This window comes from Esox lucius, chromosome 11, assembly GCF_011004845.1.
Source record: "Esox lucius isolate fEsoLuc1 chromosome 11, fEsoLuc1.pri, whole genome shotgun sequence".
Lineage (NCBI taxonomy): Eukaryota > Metazoa > Chordata > Actinopteri > Esociformes > Esocidae > Esox > Esox lucius.
This window is the reverse complement of record NC_047579.1, coordinates 562284-583296: the sequence shown is the minus strand read 5'-3', so window position 1 is coordinate 583296 and position 21013 is coordinate 562284. Positions and strand designations below refer to the sequence as shown.

The window sequence follows — 21013 nt, the reverse complement described above, 5'->3', positions numbered from 1 at the left end:
TCCTGAAAATGGTTGAAGTGGGTGGAGGGGTGTAGTGGTGTTTTGTCAGGGGAACATTTTATATTTGACTGTTCTACAGTTGCGTTTAAGAAACATTGACAGCTCTTAGTCAAATCCTGTACCATATGATATACACATGATAAAAGGGCTCATAACATTGTTTTAGTTCCTGTATGCTCACTTTTCTATTGCAATTTCATGCCTAATAACTCTGTGAAGAATACCTTCAGATTATTCAGATGGTGCAGTCTATGCTCAATTGAAAGCACAGGTTTTCATTGAGATTCAAGTGTGGAGACTACAATCAAGTGTGGAGACCAAAATAAATATGAGGTAAAACCTCAGGACCCCAGTGGTTGACTTGATCTGGAACGGCATTCCAGTACTTTTAGGCAAGTCACATTCCAGTTCCTTTTTTAGGGCATGCCTTATTAACACATATATTTTCATGAACATAGTCAAATGTGCGATTTGTCTATTCCTTTTATCCCATGTCAAATGCTGGAGAACACTATTCCTACCTTGAAACATGGTGGTGGCAGCATCATGTTGGGAGGATGCTTCTCTGCATCAGGGCATGGAAAGCTTGTGAAAATAGAAGTTAAAATGGATACAGACAAGTACAAAGAAATCCTGGAAGAAAACCTGACATCAAGAGACTTGGGACCTGGTAGAAGATTCATGTTCCAGCAGGACAATCACCCCAAACATAGATTCATGTTCCAGCAGGACAATCACCCCAAACATAGATTCATGTTCCAGCAGGACAATCACCCAAAACATACACCCAAAGCCACACTGGAGTGACTTAAAACAAAAAGGGTAATGCCCTGGAGTGGCCCAGTCAAAGAAGGGACCTCAATCCAATTGTGAATATGTGAAATTGACAATAGTTTACTTCTCAGGTATACTGATGTGCAAATCTAATAGAGACAAATCCAAATAGACTCAAAGCTGTAGTTGCTGCCAAAGGTGTCATCCCCCAAACATTGATGGTGTGAATAATTATGCATACTTATGAATTATTTTCTGGATGTTTTTTGTAATTACTATAGAACAATTTAAAGATTGTATTTTTCACTTTGACACTATGGACTATTGTATCTATCAGTGGCTAAAATCCCTGATAAAATCCATGTTCACTTCTGGTCTAAAGTTCCTCCACCTCCATTTTTCTAGTTTTTTACATCTGTGAAATTCACAAATGTTTGATGTCTTAATGTATTCTGAAATTAAAGCACATAACAAATAAACATTTGGTAACAAAAAAGAAATCACTGAATCTTTTTTTAACAAAATGTAATCAAAATGTTTTGATTCATCAATTTAGCCACCTTTAATAACCAAACACATTCAAGGCACACTTGTGATTTCTACAATAGAAATCACATATTGTTCCTAAGTTCATTCCATAACTCTTGCAGAAGTTCCCACAAAAGTGTTGCACTTGCAGGTTGCTTTGCTTTCACCCTTCTTCCCAATTTATCCCAAAGCAGCTCAATCAGGTTTAGGTTTGGAGACTGTGCTGGTCATTCAATGATTTGAAGCCTCCTGTCTTGTTCTTTTCTTCAAAGGTAATTCTGACACAGTTGGAGGTGTTGTGGGTCATTATGTTGCTGTGAGATGAAACCCTTACCAACTAGTTGTACACCATAGGGTATTGATTGGTCCTGCAAAATGCTGTGATAGCCTCTTTGGTGCAGGGTGCCACTCACTCTGTCACTTACTCTGGATCCTGCATGTGTCCCAGACCATTACGCTTCCTCCTCCATGTTTGATAGATGATGTCACACACTGAAGAAACATCCTTTTGCCTACTTGACAGCTGTACGAAAACTCTGCATGATTAACTGAAGATTTAAAATGTTTATTAATCGGTCTATAAGACCTTCAAGTCTTCAGTAGTCCACTGTTCGTGCTTCATGGTCCTTTGAGACACCTATTACGCAAGCTGTTAACTCTGAGACCTACCTTTCTTCTGATTGTGTTGTGGCTTTGGGTCTGACAGACCTCTACTTGTCAGAGTTTCTTCCAGGTTCAAGGCTTTTAATTTTTTATTTACCATATATCTAAAGGAAATGGCTTTTTCTCGCCATTATGATAACAATTTACTACTTCCTGCATTACAATACTGTCCAAGAAATGCTTAAGAGGGTGTAATAACACAGTCTGTTACCTGCTTTTATACAGACAGAGGGTTTGTAAGTAATGAACAAAAGTTGGTACACCTGTAGGAATTGTTAGCATCAACTTTCAAGGGTTAATTTACTTCCATTGCTGCAGAAAATTTGTGAATTTATTTTTTATTTTTATTTAGATTTTTACTTTATCAGCGTTTCTTACCAGCAACTCATTAATTATCCAATCTGCAGAACCACAATGATGGCATTTAGATTTAGGCAACTGCTGAAAACAGGTGATTTAAGTTATTGGTGATTTACTAGAAAACTGTATATTGGTCAGTGTAAACAGACTTACATTTCATGATGGTCCCCTCTTGGTCAAGCAATCCATAACTGAGCCCTACAAATGTAATTGTTTTGGCATACACTTAACCTCTGACACTACAACACCTGAGATTATATATCAATCTCAGAAACAAATTCATAGTTTTTGCTTTTTAGTTGCATACATTTATCATTGTCCAGCATTATATTTTCCACAGGCTTTCAAGGGATTATTTGGTTATATAAGGTCAAAAAAGTGAGGTGCCCTTCCAAATATAATTATCCAAGATAAATGCACCAGCACTTAGATAATTATTGTCAATTCTCAATGGTGATCCATCAGTTTGCATGTGACGCTCATTTGATTCTTTGATGACGCTCATTTGAACTTCTCTTATGCATATGAAAATTCCAAATTCTGTTATGTAAAGTATATATTTAGGATAGTTTCCATGCAATACTGATAACTCAGCTACATATGTTTTTATGATAGGTATTTATAACAAACTGTATTTAAGCATGAATTAACTCTAGTACTTATCCTGTAAGTACTTCACTTGGGCATCATGTGAAATACACAAATGTAAAATAATTAGATTCTAATACACAAAAAAGTGTATGTGCTAATCATATAGAAATATTACTATTTAATATAAATAATAAATATTAATATAATTAATATTCTTTCAACATCATAATGATTCCATTTTGGTAAGTAAGCAGACAATCTTATCCAGAAGGCCTAGGTGACTCTTAGTATCCACAAGATTAGAAGTGTAATGTCTCTCTTTTCAGGGGGTCTCAGTGCTTAGGGATGTACCTGTCATTGTAAAAGCTATACAGTACTTGATATTTGCAAAATATGCGGCCGGGTAAAGATGGACCTAGTAGAATGGAAGACTTTTGTGTCGACATTGCATCTGCAAGTCATAACGGAACTGTGGTCTTATCAAAAAGGTGGAGGGCGCCACCCAGGGGCCATATATGGAGGTACATTTGATAGCAAGTGGACAGCTTAACTGAAGGACAAATCCGTTGTAACGCCCAAGAAGAGCTGTCATGCACAGATAAGCAGCTGTGGTGATTGTGCTACTGCCAATGGTGGCACAAAAGGGAGAAAGCTGCTCAGGCTTGGTGACATTAGTGTTGCAAATGTTTTTAAGAAATACTGTTGAGTATTTTATTTTTCAATATATCATCAGAGATTAGGCATTGTGTTGTGAATGCTCAGCTCTAGTGTTTACTTGGTTGTTGTTTATGAATCCTGTGTAATGTGTTTAAAGCCTACATATCCATTAGTTCAATGGATGCATTGGTATTGGAATACAGTTTTTCTCCTTGTGTCTCTCAACTCAATCTCCCTCCAAAAATCCACAGAACGAAAAGGCTAGCCATGCCTCCCTAAAGTCAGACCCTCTTAACCAACTGATACCGAAACACTGTGTTGAAGAAATCCACCTGCTAACACCTTGCTGGTAGATTGATATTTATTATTTTTGCTTATCTAAGCTAGGCATTAGCCAAATGTCGTCGCCAGTCGCTTTTCCACCGAAGCATATTCTAATAGTGTTTATTAATTAACAAACAACTTGAGTTCTCAGTATAAATTACAGATCTCCCCTGATTAATGTTGACTACTTTATGCCATTGTCAATGGAAGTAGATTTTTATTTTGCATTTGGTCAAATTTGGGAATAATTTAATAGAGACAAGTATTTGGTTGTGTCTATCCATCCATCAGCAAATCTAATGTTTACAGGGCCCCAACTTGAAGCCCATTCTAACCACATTTCAGCCTAAACATTAAAGGACAATAACTTGACAAGCTGAGGTATGATTCATTGTTGGATCAAATGCCTGCCCACCCTGCAGCTCTCCAGATAAGAAGGGCTATGTGTTTTATACTGTAGCCTGAGTTGTTGCGCTTGGTAACTTAATCAAGAAAACAATGAGATAGTAGAATTATGGGACCAGGAACTTTCTATTTAGATTTACATGGACTGCATTTAGATGGGACTAGTTATGTGGTAAGTTATGGACTGACGTTTAAAGGCTTGGACAACTTGAATTAATTAAATTCTAAGTCAAGCAATGTCCATAGTTTACAATAAAACACAGTATATCTTTAACATAATGAACATATTTTTAAACAGAAAAGTGTGTATTAAGGGCAACATTTCAACACATTCAAAAATTTGAATTAATGGTGATTAACTACATAAGATCAAGTGCATTTGAATGACTAATTCCTAATCCAAATCTTTGGTAACGATCAGCCCCTATATAAGTACTAAAAAACATAAAAGAATATAAGTATATATAAGTACTAAAAAACATATATAAAAACGTTCTGTAGGCATTCAGGAATTTTTTATACATAAACAATACAATTACACAAAAACATTGCTGTGTCCTGCACAACCCCTACAAACATTTCTTTCTGTAGAAAAAATATATTTAAAACCCCCTAATAATCAGTACATCATCAGCTACATCAACATTTGAGGGAAATGGTTTTGTTCTAAACGGCGGTGGTTAAACAGAAGGCCGCTCCACCATTCTGCTCAGACTTGTCATTGTCACTAAAGTGAGGTCCATTCCCTTCTCCCCCCTCCATATCTTTCTCAGGTGACATCCTTTCTGGCTCATCAACCACTCCCTCATCAATGTACAGCAGAGGCTCCTCCTCCTCCCACCTCTTTGACTCCCTGCTCCCGGCCATGCCCAATCCTCCATCGGGCCCGCCCTTCTCTCCCTCGTTGGCTGTGAAGGTGCTGAGCACCACCTCCACTCCGCCCCCTTCTCTCTTGTCATCCTCCGGGCCCCGGTCCTCCCCACCGCCCTCAGCCTCCTCCTTCTCCCCGGCACCTAGCTTCACCGGTCCTGCCCAGGTATCTTGCTCTGCTCCTTTCTTCCTCTTTGAAGCCTTCCCAATACGAAAGCTGGAGCCAAGGTATTCAGTGCGACTTCGCCTTTTTCGTCTGATGAGCAGACAGAGGCAGTAGAGAGCACCGATGAGGACAACTCCACTCAGGAGAGCGACCAGGATGACCCAGGATAATTTGGAAGTACGTTTTTCCCCCATGCTCACAATAGAGGTGGAGCTGTGGGTGGTGGCTGGAGATGTGGCCATCATGCTCACCGTAGAGGTGGAGCTGTGGGTAGTGGCTGGAGATGTGGCCTGACTGTGAGTGGTCTGGGGCACCGGGGCGATGGACAGTATGGGAGGTTTAGCAGTAAATTTCTCTGTCTGGCTCTTGGAGGAAGTGAGGTGGGGTTCAGCTGTCGGAGATAAGTCCTCCATCTGCCTTGTGGAAATGTAGAGCCTGACAGAAGTCAGGTCAACCTGGGGCGTGGTTTGGAGATTGGTAGTCAGGATGTCTTGGGAGGGGTCAGAGGTCAAATCCACAGGCCTTTCTGCGGACACAGGGGATGTCAACATTTCAGTCTCAGAATTTGAAGCCTGCGCATCGGAGGTGGACACCTGAAGAGCAGTGGTCTCATGGTCTGTTGTTAACGTAGTGGTGGCAGTGGCATGTTCCGGAACAGATGCAGAAGTTTGGTGGAAAGGAGCGTTTCCCGGGGTGATGGTTTCCATGTTGGGCTTTGACATAGTGCCGGTTACTGAAGCGAACGTGTTGATGGTAGACTCCGTTTCCAAGGATGCCGTGGTGACGTCTTTAGAAGGTATATCAGTGATGGTGGAGTTAGATCTAATGACTGCCGTGGTGAAATTTTGTGAGACATGAGTACCTTCATCTGCAGCAGGGAGAATCGGCAGAGAGAGGAAAAGGAGTGTAGTGCAGAGAATCCACTCTACTCGCTCCATACTGAGATTACACTGTGACAGAGGAGAAAGGTTACCGAAGGGTTTTGCCTTCATCTGTTAGATTACATGTATCTTCCTCAGTTTGAGGTGAATCCAGAATAGCGTTAGGGCTCCAAATATTTTGGACGTTTGTTTTCTAAGGCCAGAGCAGAAGAATGTACATTCTAAAATAGAAAAGATGTATCCTTCACTAGCGTTGTTGATTTCAGGTGTTGCTCTTGTAATTAATAATCCAAGGTTTGATTAAATGTTAGACATGTGAGCGCACTTACATAGTCAAACCAGATTTCTTGTTTTCTCTCCTGGTTGCTGGGCTTGTGGTTTCTGCTGTGTACTTGGGTGCAAATTGTCTGGAAAGACACCACCCTTGTCTTCCCTTCTTTGTCACTTCCGTTGTCCTTCTCTGCACTTTTTTAACTGTGCATTTCAAGTGCAGTTTGAGAGATTGCTGCAGCAATTAACCAAACCATGACCTGAAGAGAAAATGAATAGAAGGAAGGAAGAATTGAGAGGAATTGAGAGGTTTTTTTCATGAGCTAGCTTCCTCAAAATATTGATTGTATGGACCATTGTAGATGTATAATAATCGTTTGATAGCCACCTTAAAGATTAAGGAAGTTACGGCACTTCTTGTTATTTAATCTTGTACTCTATGTCACCATCTTCACTGCTATTTATAGTTGCAATGGTGGGAAAAGTTGAATCTTAATGTGTGTTAAATCTAAACGTGTCTTTAAAGTGTAAAATAAGCTTGTCTGCTCAAAGACTAAACTGAATACAAGTAAATAAAGACATGAAAATACTAATGAATTAATAAACAAAACCAAAAAGGCAACTAAAAACATTTCAAAAATAACAATGGCCCACCTGCTACAGAGCATTGCAGAACATGGCCTCTATATTTTTTAAAACATAATTATTTTCTTTTCTAAAACTTTTTTTGTCTGGTCAAACAGTCTGCGTCAAATTTTGTCTATTGTATCTTTATTCAGATTAGGTAAGTTCAGACATATGTCAACATGTGCTGTCAACTCTGCTCTTTGGTAAGTTCAGACAGTCAACATGTGCGATTTGGACAAAGGAAAAATGGCAAATCTGACTTACCCACATGAGGAAACAACTGAGTTGAAATTATGAATCCACTTCATTAAAGGCTTTAACTCTTGGAGGATGATGTCCTGTGCATTAGCACATGTATGAAACACCTTTCTCTTTTCTCTCTCTTTCTTCCTTTTGCTCGGTCCCTTTTTTTCTCTCTCCCCCACCCCTTTTTCACAAGTTAGTTTTCTCTCTCTCTTCTACCTCATTATCAATTCCCCATAACAGGTTTTGGTAACTGCTAAAGTGAGATAGGTGGGGTTTGATAGATTGCAAGTTCTGAGTAACTATGTTTTTTGGTTTATTGCGTCATGTGACTTAAAAAATAGAGAAGTTGGTTCAACAAAAGGAAGAAGCTGTGCGTGTCGAAATTTTTGAGCACAGGTTTGTTTTTGCACGTCTACACAAACTAAGGGTGTTTGGTGTTGTGTGTTAATGTGCATTCATGTGTTTGTGTGTGGGGGTGGGTGGGGTGGACAGTCACAGGGCGTAGGTTGTCTAAGGGGAGGATGAGGAAAATGTCACCACATTTAACACGTTTTATTTTCATGCCAGAACATTTCAGCCTCCCGTTTTGAGACGTTTTAGAATTTTAGAGTTAACTCCTGACCAACTTTGGTCAGGAGTTAAACTCTAAAATTCTACAATGACAGATATTCTACTGCACTTACAGTTATACATTTCATAATACCCTAGAATGAGTGTACTGTGGGTTAACAGTCAGATTAAGGTTATCTTGATTACTGCTTTCAGTTAACTATTTCCTTTCAGAGCTTTTCACACCAAGGCAGTTTAAGGAGTCACCCGTTTGTTGCATTTCTTCTCATTGCTATCTGACACAAACACTGACATTTTGTCACTAACAACGTTACGAGTGTCTTAAAATTTTTGTTTTCGTCAGGAGTTACAAGTCATTTTGATCTAATCTCTTTCCTTTCTTTGTTTCTTTCTGATTAGACACTGGCTTTATTTGTCTTGCATGTATTCTAAACAAACAGTACCTTACATATTATGGACTTTGTTCAGCAGAAACTCATATCCAGAGCAACTTGTATTAGTGCATACATAGATTTTCATTGTAGACCCTCATTGAAATTGCATCCACAATGTAGCAACTACAATTCTAACAAGTAAAATACAGAGGACCAGATAATAGCTAAAAAACTTTAATTTATTTATACAAACATAAGAAAGAGTATAATATTTGCATGAACCAACAGATAAACATGCAGATTATTAATGAATATTGGGAAAATTAAAATATATGGCCAAAGATCAAGTCTAGTTGTCAAAACTGTGAGTAAACATCCACTGCTACCACCTACATCTTTCCGGTGTTTTCTACTCTATCAATAAAAGTCAAAAGTGCCCAATTACATATAACATATTAACTGTGGGCTATGCTAGGCCAATTCTAGCGTAAACCTGCAATGACTGACAACTGCACAACAGTTTCATGTTATTGGTTTTCAAGACTGTCAGAGGTGTAACAGCATTTTAATTGTTTTTTGGTATTTAGCCATGCACGATAGCTCTTGCATTTCTTCTGAAGTCTGGATATAGAAAAGAATAGTGTAAGCTGCAGTATACACATTGAAATAACAACCCAAATCTTTTTCAGGTAAAAAAAACTCTGTTTTCCCCACTGTCTCCAATAAAGCATACATGGCAGCAAAAATATATCTTCAGGAAATGCTAAAAATAAAACAATTAAGGTGAGGATTACAACACGTTTCAGTGTTTAAACTTGTAACATCTCTGCACTACAAAATTATACGTGGCTAGGGTGGTATTCTGATTTGACAGCTCCAACGCAGTTACATCTAAGACATCAGTTAAGATAACCAATGTTTATCTTCAAATCAAGTCCAGGAATTTGCCATACTGTTGTACATAAATATAAATAATTATACACATGTTTCCAACAACCTCTGGTCTGTTGGTTCTTCCGGTCTCATTCGGCCATTTGCGTACCAGAAATCTGTGATGTCTTCCAATGTCACCTTTGGCTGAATCCACAGGCTCTCACATTCACTCCCTCTCCATTTTTCCTTCCCCTTCCCACCGTTTCCCTTCTCCTCCCTCCACTCCCTCTTTCTTTCCCTCCCCTGTTGGTTATGTCCAAGGGTGGTGCCGTTGGCGTACCAGAATTCCACCCTCTCTTCCACCGATGTTGTTTGGTCCGTCCACAGGCTCTCCAGATTCACCTTTGATGCCCTTTCCCGTCTTCCATCTCCTACTCTTTTCTTATCTTTCTGGACTGACATCCGCACCCACAGGAAGATGCTGAGACCCAGGGAGACAGAAGCGGTCATTGCTAGAGCCCACAGAATGACGAAACAGACTAGTCTGCTAGGGCCGTGCAGCACAGACGCCTGCATCTCGTCTTCCTCTCTACACTCAGGGTGAGCCGTGTGGTCGAATGCAGTTATGTTATTTAACCCGTTGCCCTGCCCTGAGAGGGATGTTTCGTCATACAAAAGAACAGTCTGGTTATGGTCCTTCGAAGTTCTGGAACTGCTACTGTTCCAAAGTTCCTTTGCATATTCATCTATGTTGTAATCCAGTGCATTGTTAGTGCCACGGTGAAGAGTTTTGCTGATGTTGGCATGGAGTATTGAAGCCATGGAGGTGACCCTGTTGACCACAGACTGGTTTGTGTCTTCACGCTGTGTTTTCAAGTTAACAGCCTTGGTTGTCACAGTCATGTGCTCATATGTGCCTGGAAGTGTGACTGTGTAATTAGGGGATACCGTTGGAATGGCACTGCTATACCCACTTTGTTTACTTTTGTTGGAACCGGTCGTTCTACTAGAGGAAGTGCTCATAAAGAAGTCGCTCTTTTCTCTGTAGTAGTTCCCAGCGGGAGTAGCTGAACGTGCACTCTCTAAGCCTTTGGGTGTTGCAGTTTGTTGGTCTTTTGGGGACTCATCAAAGAGTGTAGTCGCTAGCCTGGTGTAGTTAACGCTGTCTGCAGCCCACGTCCCTGTGGAATTTGGTGTGATCAGTTCTCTGGCTGTATCAGTGGTGCTGCTGTCATGATACGTGGCCCTTTCCTCCCCTGGGAGAGTGCTATGTTGGTTGGCACTGGGCAAGGATGTGTGTTCACCATTCAGAAGGGCCCCATGGGAACTGTGTATTTCTTTTTCCCACCTGGACCCACCTGCAGGTGCATGCCCGTTGAGGTTCTTGACGGCTGTGACAGCATAAAGGGAAATTCCTCTTCTGACAAGGTCCCCTTTAGTTGTGCCACCTGAGTCTTTGACCTGTGCCAACCCGGCCGTTGTCTCTTTTTGGCTGTTGAACATGCCTTTAGTCCACCCAGGTTGAGTTTCGGTTGTAGAGACTGAAGGTTTCAGGGTTTCTGGTGTCGTGTGGCTTAATCTGAGGTCCAAAAATGTTCGTGGCTTTTTGGTTGGGCTCAGGGAAGCCTCTGTGGTGGAATGGAGGACAGCAGTGTCGAGGAGGTGAGGAAGGCATAGGGCGAGGGAAATCAGACTTACTTTCATCATCTGTCTGTGTGCGAGAAAGTGAAAGAGAGGGATAGTGGTAGAAAGAAGGTGAGACGGTGAGAGAGGGAGAAATGAATAGACTGAGATGTAGAAAGAAAATGAGTGAGACAGGCACCCAGGAATCAGATACTTTTGTTTTGCTTGTAGGACTTCTATACTTTCAAACACCCATCTATTGTTATTGTCATTTCTCAACAAAAAATGATTTACTTCCACAAAATTCAAAGCAATATAAATCTGCTCAACATTAACGAAATATACACAAGTAAACCTATAAAATAACATACCTAACTATCCAGTCTTCATGTTTCACTGTCTCTTCCCCTTTTCTCTGTGATTTCCTCTTCAGTGGTGCCATCCGTCATCACACCCTGCCCTGTGGCCCCATGGGATACCTTAACACCCCCAGCCGCCTGCTTAAAGTTGACATAAGGAAACTGTCTATATTCATTGAAATGAGGCTGTGAGGCGCACGTTAGAGGGAAAGGCAGGATGTGGTACAGCGATGTGGTGCGACACCTCACTGCCTCCATCCTCCATGGTTCAGTACTCTCATATAGCAGTTTGGAATTAAAACCGATCTACACCCTGCTTCCTGTTGACTCATTTAATTTAGCATGTAACAGATCTGAAGATAAGTTAATTTTTATTCTGCTCCATCACTGGAGTCTATCATCCTATTTTGGTTGTTTATGTCAACAGAGATGTCATCATTTTCAAATCTTCAAAAAATAACAGTTGTCTTGATGACCATTTGACGGTTGAGGGTTCTTCACATTTCAGCTCTGGGTGAAACCCATATTCTTTTTCATAGAAATAATTAAGAAGTATTAACATATACTCAACTTAACTGTGCCTAAAATTACCTTTGTAAGAACCTGCACCTGAAAAATTGTTTACTTCATAACCATTAAAAAGTGGTTCTTTAAAGAACAGTATTAAAAGGATATTTAAGTAACTAATAGGGGTTTAAATTTAACTAACCCTCTAAAAGCCCCCAGGAACTTTCCTGTATAAAACTCTACAATTATTTACATATACTGATTATTTCAAGGCCTGCTTGAAAAAAGTATCTCAGGAGAACCAAATGTACTCCAGATAAAGGTGAGGGGTCAAAACAACTGTAGGAAATAAGTAGTTTTGGAAATAGTGAGGGGTATTGTCTTGCCGGTGGGGGCGCTAATGGGGCACATTTTCAGTAAAGTCTCTGTTTTTGTTCATCTTTTTTTTCAATTTTAGATGTTTTCTTTTTATTCCTGTACTATACCTATTTTAAACCCTTATTAACAATATTTCAACCATCCTCTTATGTTTTCTGTCCCACCTGAGTGACTGAGTGGCGGTGCCTCCTGCTGTGTCTGTATTTAATTTGGGATTGGGTCACAGAGATGGATAGAGGCCTCTAGTGGCCAAAAGCCAGTTTTAACATGAGCAATGTCATTCAGGATGTTATGGGTTGATTAAGAATCACGTATTTACATCCGGGTACAGAGGAGGAATAAGCCAATGAACTATACTCCTGAGCAAACATTTAAAAACGGCAGATGGCAGTAGATTGCTAAAATTGGCTGTAAACAGGTTCTAACAACACAACCTACTGTAGATGGCATTTCGCACCCACCAATATATTTATCTATTTATAGAAGGAGTAAAATAACAATTATTTCAAAATGGAGGTGGCTTCAGCACTATGCCTGTGCTCTCATAGATTCCATAATGAGTAAGAGATCCAATGCCTGGCCAATTCTATGAGTCACGTTATTAACTTGAGATTGGGCTAATCTGTTTAAATCACTGACAATGAAGGGGTGCAAAGGGTGGATTATCACACGATAGCATAAGCTCTGTAGCCAGCTTGAAGAACCACAATAGCCCAGAGATCCAATCACACAGTGAGAGAAAAAAGGGCATAATACAGGAATACATTGGCCCTTCTCAGTGATAGCATACTAAATGGAAAACGAGGGAGAAGAAACCAAACAAGAAATTAGAGAAGAAGAGGATGTTGAAGAAGAGGAGGAGGAAACATTAGCTGAGAGACAAGACGGGGAGGAGAAATGGGGCATGAAGGAGTGGAACGGATTCATCTCCGGAAGAGAGGAGGCAGTGGCCGAGCTGAAGCCTGGGGAAATTGTGACTCCCCTGCAGGTCCTGAGACTGTCCGGATACACCCGGGGTGAGTCTTCCCAGGAAACAGCTACACTTAGGTACAGATCTAGGATCAGTCAACCTTCCAGAAACCAAACATTAAAACACAAAAAAAGTTGAGATATCTATACTGACCTTAGTCTAGAAACAAATTGGTCTAAAAATAACTTTTCATTATACCACTGATTAGGGTATGTTTTTTTGTATGTGGCCAAGTTTTATTTCCCAAAGACCCAGAGATCCAAAAGTCTTCTTTAAGGTTTTTGGGATTAAGTTAGAGTTACAGTGGGGAGATTTACAAAGCATGTAGAGGTCTGTCATTTTTATCATATGTACACTTCAACTGTGAGAGATGGAATCTAAAACAAAAATCAAGAAAATCACATTGTATGATTTTTAAATAATTAATTAGCATTTTATTGCATGACATAAGTATTTGATCACCTAACAACCAGTAAGAATTCCGCCTCTCACAGACCTGTTAGTTTTTCTTTAAGAATTTCTCCTGTTCTCCACATATTACCTGTATTAACTGCACCTGTTTGAACTTGTTACCTGTATAAAAGACACCTGTCCACACACTCAAACAGACAGACTCCAACCTCTCCACAATGGCCAAGACCAGAGAGCTGTGTAAGGACATCAGGGATTAAATTGTAGACAAGGCTGGGATGGGCTACAGGACAACAGGCAAGCAGCTTGGTGAGAAGGCAACAACTGTTGGCGCAATTATTAGAAAATGGAAGAAGTTCAAGATGACGGTCAATCTCTCTCGGTCTGGGGCTCCACGCAAGATCTCACCTCATAACACTGTCTCACAGGTTGGGTCTGCGTCATGTTAAAAACTTTGTAGTAAATAAAAATCTCCAGGAATTATGTTACCAACTATGTATGGCAGAAGCAAATGTAATGTTCTGTAAATCCCACTAGGTGGCTGTAAGTATCAATAAGAGTTTACTGTCTTGCTCAAGGACATAACCAATTTTTTCTTCACATTGTCGTGATTTCTTCTACCAAATGTTCAGTACTTTAGCGATAGGCATCATTATTTCATAATTGTCATGTAATGCTTGTTACACATTTTTGGATGCACTACAGATGATGTATGTTATCTGTGAACCCCTTCATTCAATATTTATACAATCAACAAACTATAAAGAATAAAGTTAATGCTTACTAAGTTTAAGGTTTGGCTTACAATAACTGTTAGAGAAAGGGTTAGGATAAGGTTAAAGGGTTTGGGAAGTGTTAGTAGATAACTAATTTAAAGTTAATGCTTGCTACGGCTGAGGTTACGGTTAGGTTTCCAATAATTGTTAGGTAAGATAGAATGAGGTTTTAGATTAGGGTTAGTGTTAGTAGATTGCTAACTGAAATGTTACTGACAGTCTGTAGACAGTCATTTAAAGCATCAAAAGATTAACTATCCAAATAGTGTCACTGTGGACTTGATGCATGAGTTATTCAAGATGAAGAAAGTCAACAATCTGGTCAATCCACAATTAAATGTAGGGAGGGAGTTAAAAGTCTGTAAAAGAATAATAATTTTTTAGTACATTTTGTGTCATTGTTAATAACTTTTTGCGATCTGGGTCAAGAACAAGGTCCTCCTATTTAAAATATAAAGAGACAGAGTCATATCAAATTCTAGCTGCAATATTTGTTGTGTAGCTGTACGTACAGATTTGTACAGATACAACATTCTCTCCACAATTCAAGAATGCATGCATATAAGTTCCATGTTCAGAGGTTGGTCAATTTGGGAACAATTCCTATGAGGTCTCACTTGGGTATTATATAATTCTTACAAGAATATGAAATGGTTGTTGGGACTTTTACATTTAAATGATGTCTTCCTCTTCCCATAGCTCTCCCTTCTTTGTCTCTCCCTACCAGAAATTAAAGACCTGAAGGAAGTTGATCAAGGGAGATTCATACAGTATCGCTTCTCCCCTGCTTTTCTGAGCCTGAAGGAAATAGGAGCTACGTTGGTCTATTTCTATGATATTGGGTTTTATACAGTATCTGTTGGGTGTGTAAATAATAACACAAGCAGCAATTAATCAATATGTCTTTGAGGGTGTGTGCATGCTTTGTGTTTAGTTTTAGAATATTTATCTATATCATGTAATATGTCATTTAGCTATATTGTATCTGTCTAACATGACATGCATCTATGTCTATCTAACAACTGATATATACAGTTATAACTGATATATACTATTACACATGGTTCAAGCAGCAAATAATCACTGTGTCAAATCTGTCTTTACACTAAATTTCTCAGGCTAGAATTCATGGTGGGAAGCAGGGCAGTGAACCGTTTCAGTTTGATAGAGAGGCACTACTTTAGAGACCTGATTCTCAAGACCTTTGACTTTGAGATTGGCTACTGCATTCCACATAGCAGGAACACCTGTGAACACATTTACTCTCTACCTGACCTGGACGCGGACATAGGTGAGTGCGAACACACAGGCAACCGAACAAGTCCCATTATGGCCCTCAAAGTATCTTGGGAGGAACAGTAGCGTCAGGCTGATGTTTAAGCAACTCCAACCATTCTTCCACATCAAATTTAAATATCAAACTTGATAGCAAGCTCCAAAAACAACACTCCTACAACCCCTAAAATAGGCATCTGATATACAGCTAAAGTTACCAAATTTGATTGAAAATGTAACAGTTATAATTTATATTTAGCTGGCATGCAATTCCAAAAGGACTTACTGGACCAATTAGTTAGGGTAAATTTTACATATATGTCACCAGGCTCAGGATTTAAACTAGAGAACTTTTTCTACTAGTCTGATAATATAACCGCTAGGCTAATTGTCAACTAAGAAGTAAAGAAGCAAGATTTAAGTTAGGTTAATATTTAATATCGGCTAATACAAAATAATGAGTGGCATTGCTTATAATTGGAGTAATGCCTAAACCTTCAGGTTTTACGATTTGTAGGGCAATCAGGTCCCCACATGTACACATAGATATGGATCCCACACATATGCAGTAACAAACACACACCTATTGAACTTCACAATAAAAACTGTGTCCTAGTTCTGATTTAACAAAAATAAGCCTTGACACCTTAACTGAATTCTAACCCCATTTGTAACTTCTGACCTAAACTCATAAAACAAAATTACACTTTTCAAAATTAGGACAGAGAAAATTTCCCCATTAATTGCATTTTCATGGTAACCACAGTATTGGGGACGTTCCATTTCACTTAACCTAAACTATAGTCTGATCTTCATCTAAGTTGTAACAATATATAAACATAGAGTGATATAACAATGGATACTCAGAAATGTGTTAAATTAGTTAAAAACATAAAACTTAATTTGCAACAGCTTCAATATATTGGGGTTCACATAAAACATCCTACAGATGATAGAACAGTTATAAACTAGAAAACATTCTATTGACTGTTACATTCAATTAAAATGCATTATGCATAGATACTCTATGTAGTAATCTTAATAATATTAAGAAGAATCTATATACATTTTTAATAATTACAAGATATACATTGCCTTCAAAGTAGAGGCCAATGCCATCAGGGACTATCGTTGCCATGAAAGGGTGCAGATGGTCTGCAACAATGATTAGGTAGGTGGTACGTGTAACATTCACATGAACGGCAGGACCCAAGGATTCCCAGCAGAACAGTGCCCAAAGCATCACACTGCCTCCTCCGGCTTGTCTTCTTCCCATAGTGCATCTTGGTGCCATGTCTTCTCCAGGTCAGCGATGCACAGGCATCTGGCCATCTATATGATGAAAAAGAAAACATAATTGTAGGCACATTTGTCAGTAGACAGAGGTCAGCATGGGCACCCTGACTGGTCTGCGGTTACTCTGCCCCATACGCAACATATTGCGATGCATTGTGTGTTCTGACACCTTTCTATCAGAACCAACATTAACTTTTTCAACAGTTTGAGCTACAGTAGCTAATCTGTTGGATCAGACCACACCGGCCAGCATTTGCTCCCCACGTGCATCAATGAGCCTTGGCCACCCAGGACCCTGTAACTGGTTCACCACTTTTCCTTCCTTGGACCACTTTTGATAGGTACTGACTACTGCAGACCTGGAACACCTCACAAGGGCTGCAGTTTTGGAGATGCTCTGACCAAGTCATCTAGCCATCACAATTTGGCCCTTGTCAAAGTCGCTCAGATCATTACGCTTACCCATCTTCCCTGCATCTAATAAATCAACTTTGAGGACAGAATGTTCACTTGCTGCCTAATATATCCCACCCACTGACAGGTGCTATGATAATGAGATTATCAGTGTTATTCACTTCACCTGTCAGTGGTCATAATGTTATGGCTGATCGGTACATCGCCCACACTAAAGTGAGCTGGAGTCAGTGGCATAGGATTTTTTCTATCCTTCCAACACAGCAAATAGCCTAATGAGTTTAATAAGAAACTATCAATTAAATACAAATATATATATTAATTAAGTTGGTTGTCTCCAGCTACTATTCCAATAGACCATTCATGTCCTACAATGAGACACTGAAAACAAACCCATTCAGAGTGGGGGTCCTTTGCAGCTCAGTTGGTAAGAGTATGGCTCTTGAGGTGTCTATTTTAAGTAGCTCTGCATGAATGTTTTCGTAATAATAGAAATGTGCAAGCTAACTTCTGTGTTTCATTGTGTTGCTCTGTGTGCTGTGGCCAGTGGGGGAGATGATCAGCAACCCATTCGAGACACGGACTGACAGCTTTTACTTCGCCAACAACAGACTCATCATGCACAACAAGGCAGAGTATTCTTTCAGCGAGGGTGGAGGAACATTGATTGCATTATCACCCCAAAATGGATCTGAGGTCCAGAAATAGGGTCGGATGTGTGTCTGGGTGGGTTTAAGGGGGGTTAACATCAGTAGGTTCACTATGAGGTCAGAAATGCTTCAGTGGAAATGTATTTATGTGTGTAAGAATAATGTACAAATAAGGGCTGTCAACCACCACTCATTTAATGAGTCACCATGAATCGCTTGATGTTCTGTAGTTGATCATGATTTCCTCAAATGTGGTTGTAAATAAAGTTCAAATGTTAATACTATGCTGTATTGTAACAGATTAATAGACAACACACCCTCTATCAGAATGTTTCTAATATGTTTTCCTGATAAAAATGCCTGTTGCATAGATATACATAGCCTTCAAAATATTAAGATTTCTTCATTTTCTTCACATTTTTATTTATAGACTAAATGTATCAAGGATTAAATATATACACGATCAGCCATAACATTATGACCACCTGCCTAATATTGTGTAGGTCCCCCTTTTGCCTCCAAAACAGCCCTGACCCATCAAGGCATGGACTCCACTAAACCTCTGAAGGTGTTCTGTGGTATCTGGCACCAAGACGTTATCAGCAGATTCTTTAAGTCTTGTAAGTTGCTATGTGGGGCCTCCATGGATCGTTTGTCCAGCACATCCCACAGATGCTCGATTGGATTGAGATCTGGGGAATTTGGACACCAAGTCAACGTCTGCCTTAGATTTTGTCTTCAGCAAGTGAAATACATGCTCAATCAGATTGATATAAGATGATTGATTTGGCCATTGCAGAATATTCCCCTTCTTTGCAACTCCTGGGTTGCTTTCACAGTATGTTTTGGGTCATCTGTAAAGTGAAGCGCTGTTCCAATCATCTTCGCTGAATTTGGCTGAAGGAGATAATATATCCCTATACACGTCAGAATTAATCTGGCTGTATCTGTCTTCTGTCGCATCTTCAATAAACACTTGTAACCAAATGCCATTGGAAGCCATGCATGCCCATGCCATCACACTTCCAAGCCTTCTAACAACTTATTTCTTCACATCATCCTGTTCCAGGTTGATCTTAGTTTCCTCTGTCCAAATAATGCTTGTCCAGAACTGGGCTAGTATAATCTGGCCATTCTGTCCTTGAGACTTATGAATGGTTTGCACCTTGTGGTGAACCCTCTTTATTTGCTCCCGTGAAGTCTTCTCTTTATGGTAGACTTGGATAATGATATGCCTACCTCCTGGAGAGGGTACTTCATTTGGCTGGATGTTGTAAAGGGGTTTTTGTTTACCATGGAAAGGATCCTACAATCATCCACCACTGTTGTCTTCTGTGGATGTCCAGGAATGTTTGTGTTGCAGGGCTCACCAGTGCAATCTTTTTTTCTCAGAATGTACCAAACTATTATTGATTTGCCCACCCCTAATGTAGTCTGATCAATTCTTTTTTTTGCTGCCTAAGGCTGGCCTGTTTCACTTGCATTGAGAACTCCTTTGACGGCACGTTGTGGATTCACAGCAACAGCTTCCAAATGTGAATGCCACACCTGGAAACAACTCCAGACATTTTACCTGCTTAATTGATGAAGAGATAATGAAGGAATAGCCCTATCTGTCCATGAAACACCTTTTAAGTCAATTACTTCTGGTCCCATGAAAAAGAGGGGACTACATATTAAGAGCAGTAATTCCTAAACCCAATTTGGGTGTGAATACCGTCAAATTAAAGCTAGGAGACTGCACGTTTAACCCATATTCATTATTTAACATGAATATATTTTGTTAAACAGACAAAATAACAAAAGTTCTGTCATTGTACAAATATTTCTGGACCTAACTCACCTAAAGGATTATTAGGGACAACATACTAATACTGTGTTTGACCCCCTTTCGTCTTCAGAACTGCCTTAATTCTACGTGGCATTGATTCAACGAGGTGCTGAAAGCATTCTTTAGAAATGTTGGCCCATATTGATAGGATAGCATCTTGCAGTTGATGGAGATATGTGGGATGCACATCCAGGGCAGGCAGCTCCCATTCCACCACATCCCAAAGATGCCCTATTGGGTTGAGATCTGGTGACGGTGGGGGCCATTTCAATACAGTGAACTCATTGTCATGTTCAAGAAACCAATTTGAAATGAGTCGAGCTTTGTGACATTATCCTGCTGGATGTAGCCATCAGAGGATGGGTACATGGTGGTCATAAAGGGATGGACATGGTCAGAAACAATGCTCAGGTAGGCCGTAGCATTTAAACAATGCCCAATTGGCACTAAGGGGCCTAAAGTGTGCCAAGAAAACATCCCCAACACCATTACACCACCACCACCAGCCTGCACAGTGGTAACAAGGCATGATGGATCCATGTTCTCATTCTGTTTATGCCAAATTCTGACTCTACCATCTGAATGTCTCAACAGAAATCGAGACTCATCAGACCAGGCAACATTCTTCCAGTCTTCAACTGTCCAATTTTGGTGAGCTCGATCAAATTGTAGCCTCTTTTTGCTATTTGTAGTGGAGATGAGTGGTACCCGGTGGGGTCTTCTGCTGTTGTAGCCCATCTGCCTCAAAGTTGTGCGTGTTGTGGCTTCACAAATGCTTTGCTGCATACCTCGATTGTAACGAGTGGTTATTTCAGTCAAAGTTGCTCTTCTATCAGCTTGAATCAGTCAGCCCATTCTCCTCTGACCTCTAGCATCAACAAGGCATTTTCGCCCACAGGACTGCCGCATACTGGATGTTTTTCCCTTTTCACACCATTCTTTGTAAACCCTAGAAATGGTTATGCGTGAAAATTCCTGTAACTGAGCAGATTGTGAAATACTCAGACCGGCCCGTCTGGCACCAACAACCATGCCACGCTCAAAATTGCTTAAATCACCTTTCTTTCCCATTCTGACATTCAGTTTGGAGTTCAGGAGATTGTCTTGACCAGGACCACACCCCTAAATGCATTGACGCAACTGCCATGTGATTGGTTGATTAGATAATTGCATTAATGAGAAATTGAACAGGTGTTCCTAATAATCCTTTAGGTGAGTGTATCTTTGAATTCACTTCTAGGACGGGTTTCTGTCATGTTAATTTCTCTCTATTTGTAAATTGTTTGCCCAACCGATGAATCTAAATTGGTTTTTAATGGTGATGGTGATGTGGGTTAATAGTTT

General features: G+C 39.9%; 3 protein-coding genes across 7 annotated transcripts; 1 reads left to right on the top strand and 2 right to left on the bottom strand.

Annotated features, from left to right (window-relative positions):
* Positions 1-3628: 3628 nt before the first annotated feature.
* On the bottom strand, positions 3629-7501 carry si:ch73-248e21.7 (mucin-3A). Of its 3 annotated transcripts, XM_010866921.5 has the most exons (3): positions 7381-7501; positions 6549-6749; positions 3629-6288 (listed from the first exon to the last, which is right to left on the bottom strand). In XM_010866921.5, the coding sequence occupies exon 3, from the start codon at positions 6274-6276 to the stop codon at positions 4969-4971; it is 1308 nt and encodes a 435-aa protein (XP_010865223.2). In that variant the 5' UTR covers positions 6277-6288; positions 6549-6749; positions 7381-7501; the 3' UTR covers positions 3629-4968. The 3 variants fall into 3 exon arrangements, with proteins under 3 accessions (XP_010865223.2, XP_012988158.2, XP_012988159.2); XM_013132704.4 differs by having other exon boundaries at positions 3629-6749; XM_013132705.4 differs by having other exon boundaries at positions 3629-6749; positions 7385-7501.
* A 284-nt stretch (positions 7502-7785) lies between these two features.
* On the bottom strand, positions 7786-11263 carry si:ch73-248e21.5. 3 transcript variants are annotated; one of them, XM_029123150.2, is made up of 2 exons: positions 11174-11261; positions 7786-10966 (listed from the first exon to the last, which is right to left on the bottom strand). In XM_029123150.2, the coding sequence occupies exon 2, from the start codon at positions 10884-10886 to the stop codon at positions 9282-9284; it is 1605 nt and encodes a 534-aa protein (XP_028978983.2). In that variant the 5' UTR covers positions 10887-10966; positions 11174-11261; the 3' UTR covers positions 7786-9281. The 3 variants fall into 3 exon arrangements, with proteins under 3 accessions (XP_028978983.2, XP_028978984.2, XP_028978982.2); XM_029123151.2 differs by having other exon boundaries at positions 7786-10807; positions 11174-11251; XM_029123149.2 differs by having other exon boundaries at positions 7787-10890; positions 11174-11263.
* Positions 11264-12839: 1576 nt separating this feature from the next.
* unc119.2 (unc-119 lipid binding chaperone B homolog 2) lies at positions 12840-18337 on the top strand. Its single transcript, XM_034295572.1, has 4 exons — positions 12840-13034; positions 14903-15021; positions 15322-15494; positions 17736-18337. Exons 1-4 carry the CDS (start codon positions 12840-12842, stop codon positions 17894-17896), a joined length of 648 nt encoding a protein of 215 aa, XP_034151463.1. The 3' UTR covers positions 17897-18337.
* Positions 18338-21013: the final 2676 nt, after the last annotated feature.

What these genes read in the sequence shown, in the direction of transcription:
- si:ch73-248e21.7 (XM_013132704.4), bottom strand. Translation starts at nt 6,330, where the DNA reads ATGAAGGCAAAACCCTTCGGTAACCTTTCTCCTCTGTCACAGTGTAAT.
- si:ch73-248e21.5 (XM_029123149.2), bottom strand. Translation starts at nt 11,244, where the DNA reads ATGGCACCACTGAAGAGGAAATCACAGAGAAAAGGGGAAGAGACAGTG. An exon ending in CATGAAGACTGGATAGTTAG is followed by an intron (nt 10,891 to 11,173) that starts GTATGTTATTTT and finishes TCTCGCACACAG; the next exon opens with ACAGATGATGAAAGTAAGTC.
- unc119.2 (XM_034295572.1), top strand. Translation starts at nt 12,840, where the DNA reads ATGGAAAACGAGGGAGAAGAAACCAAACAAGAAATTAGAGAAGAAGAG. An exon ending in CTGAAGGAAATAGGAGCTAC is followed by an intron (nt 15,022 to 15,321) that starts GTTGGTCTATTT and finishes TAAATTTCTCAG; the next exon opens with GCTAGAATTCATGGTGGGAA. An exon ending in TGACCTGGACGCGGACATAG is followed by an intron (nt 15,495 to 17,735) that starts GTGAGTGCGAAC and finishes TGCTGTGGCCAG; the next exon opens with TGGGGGAGATGATCAGCAAC.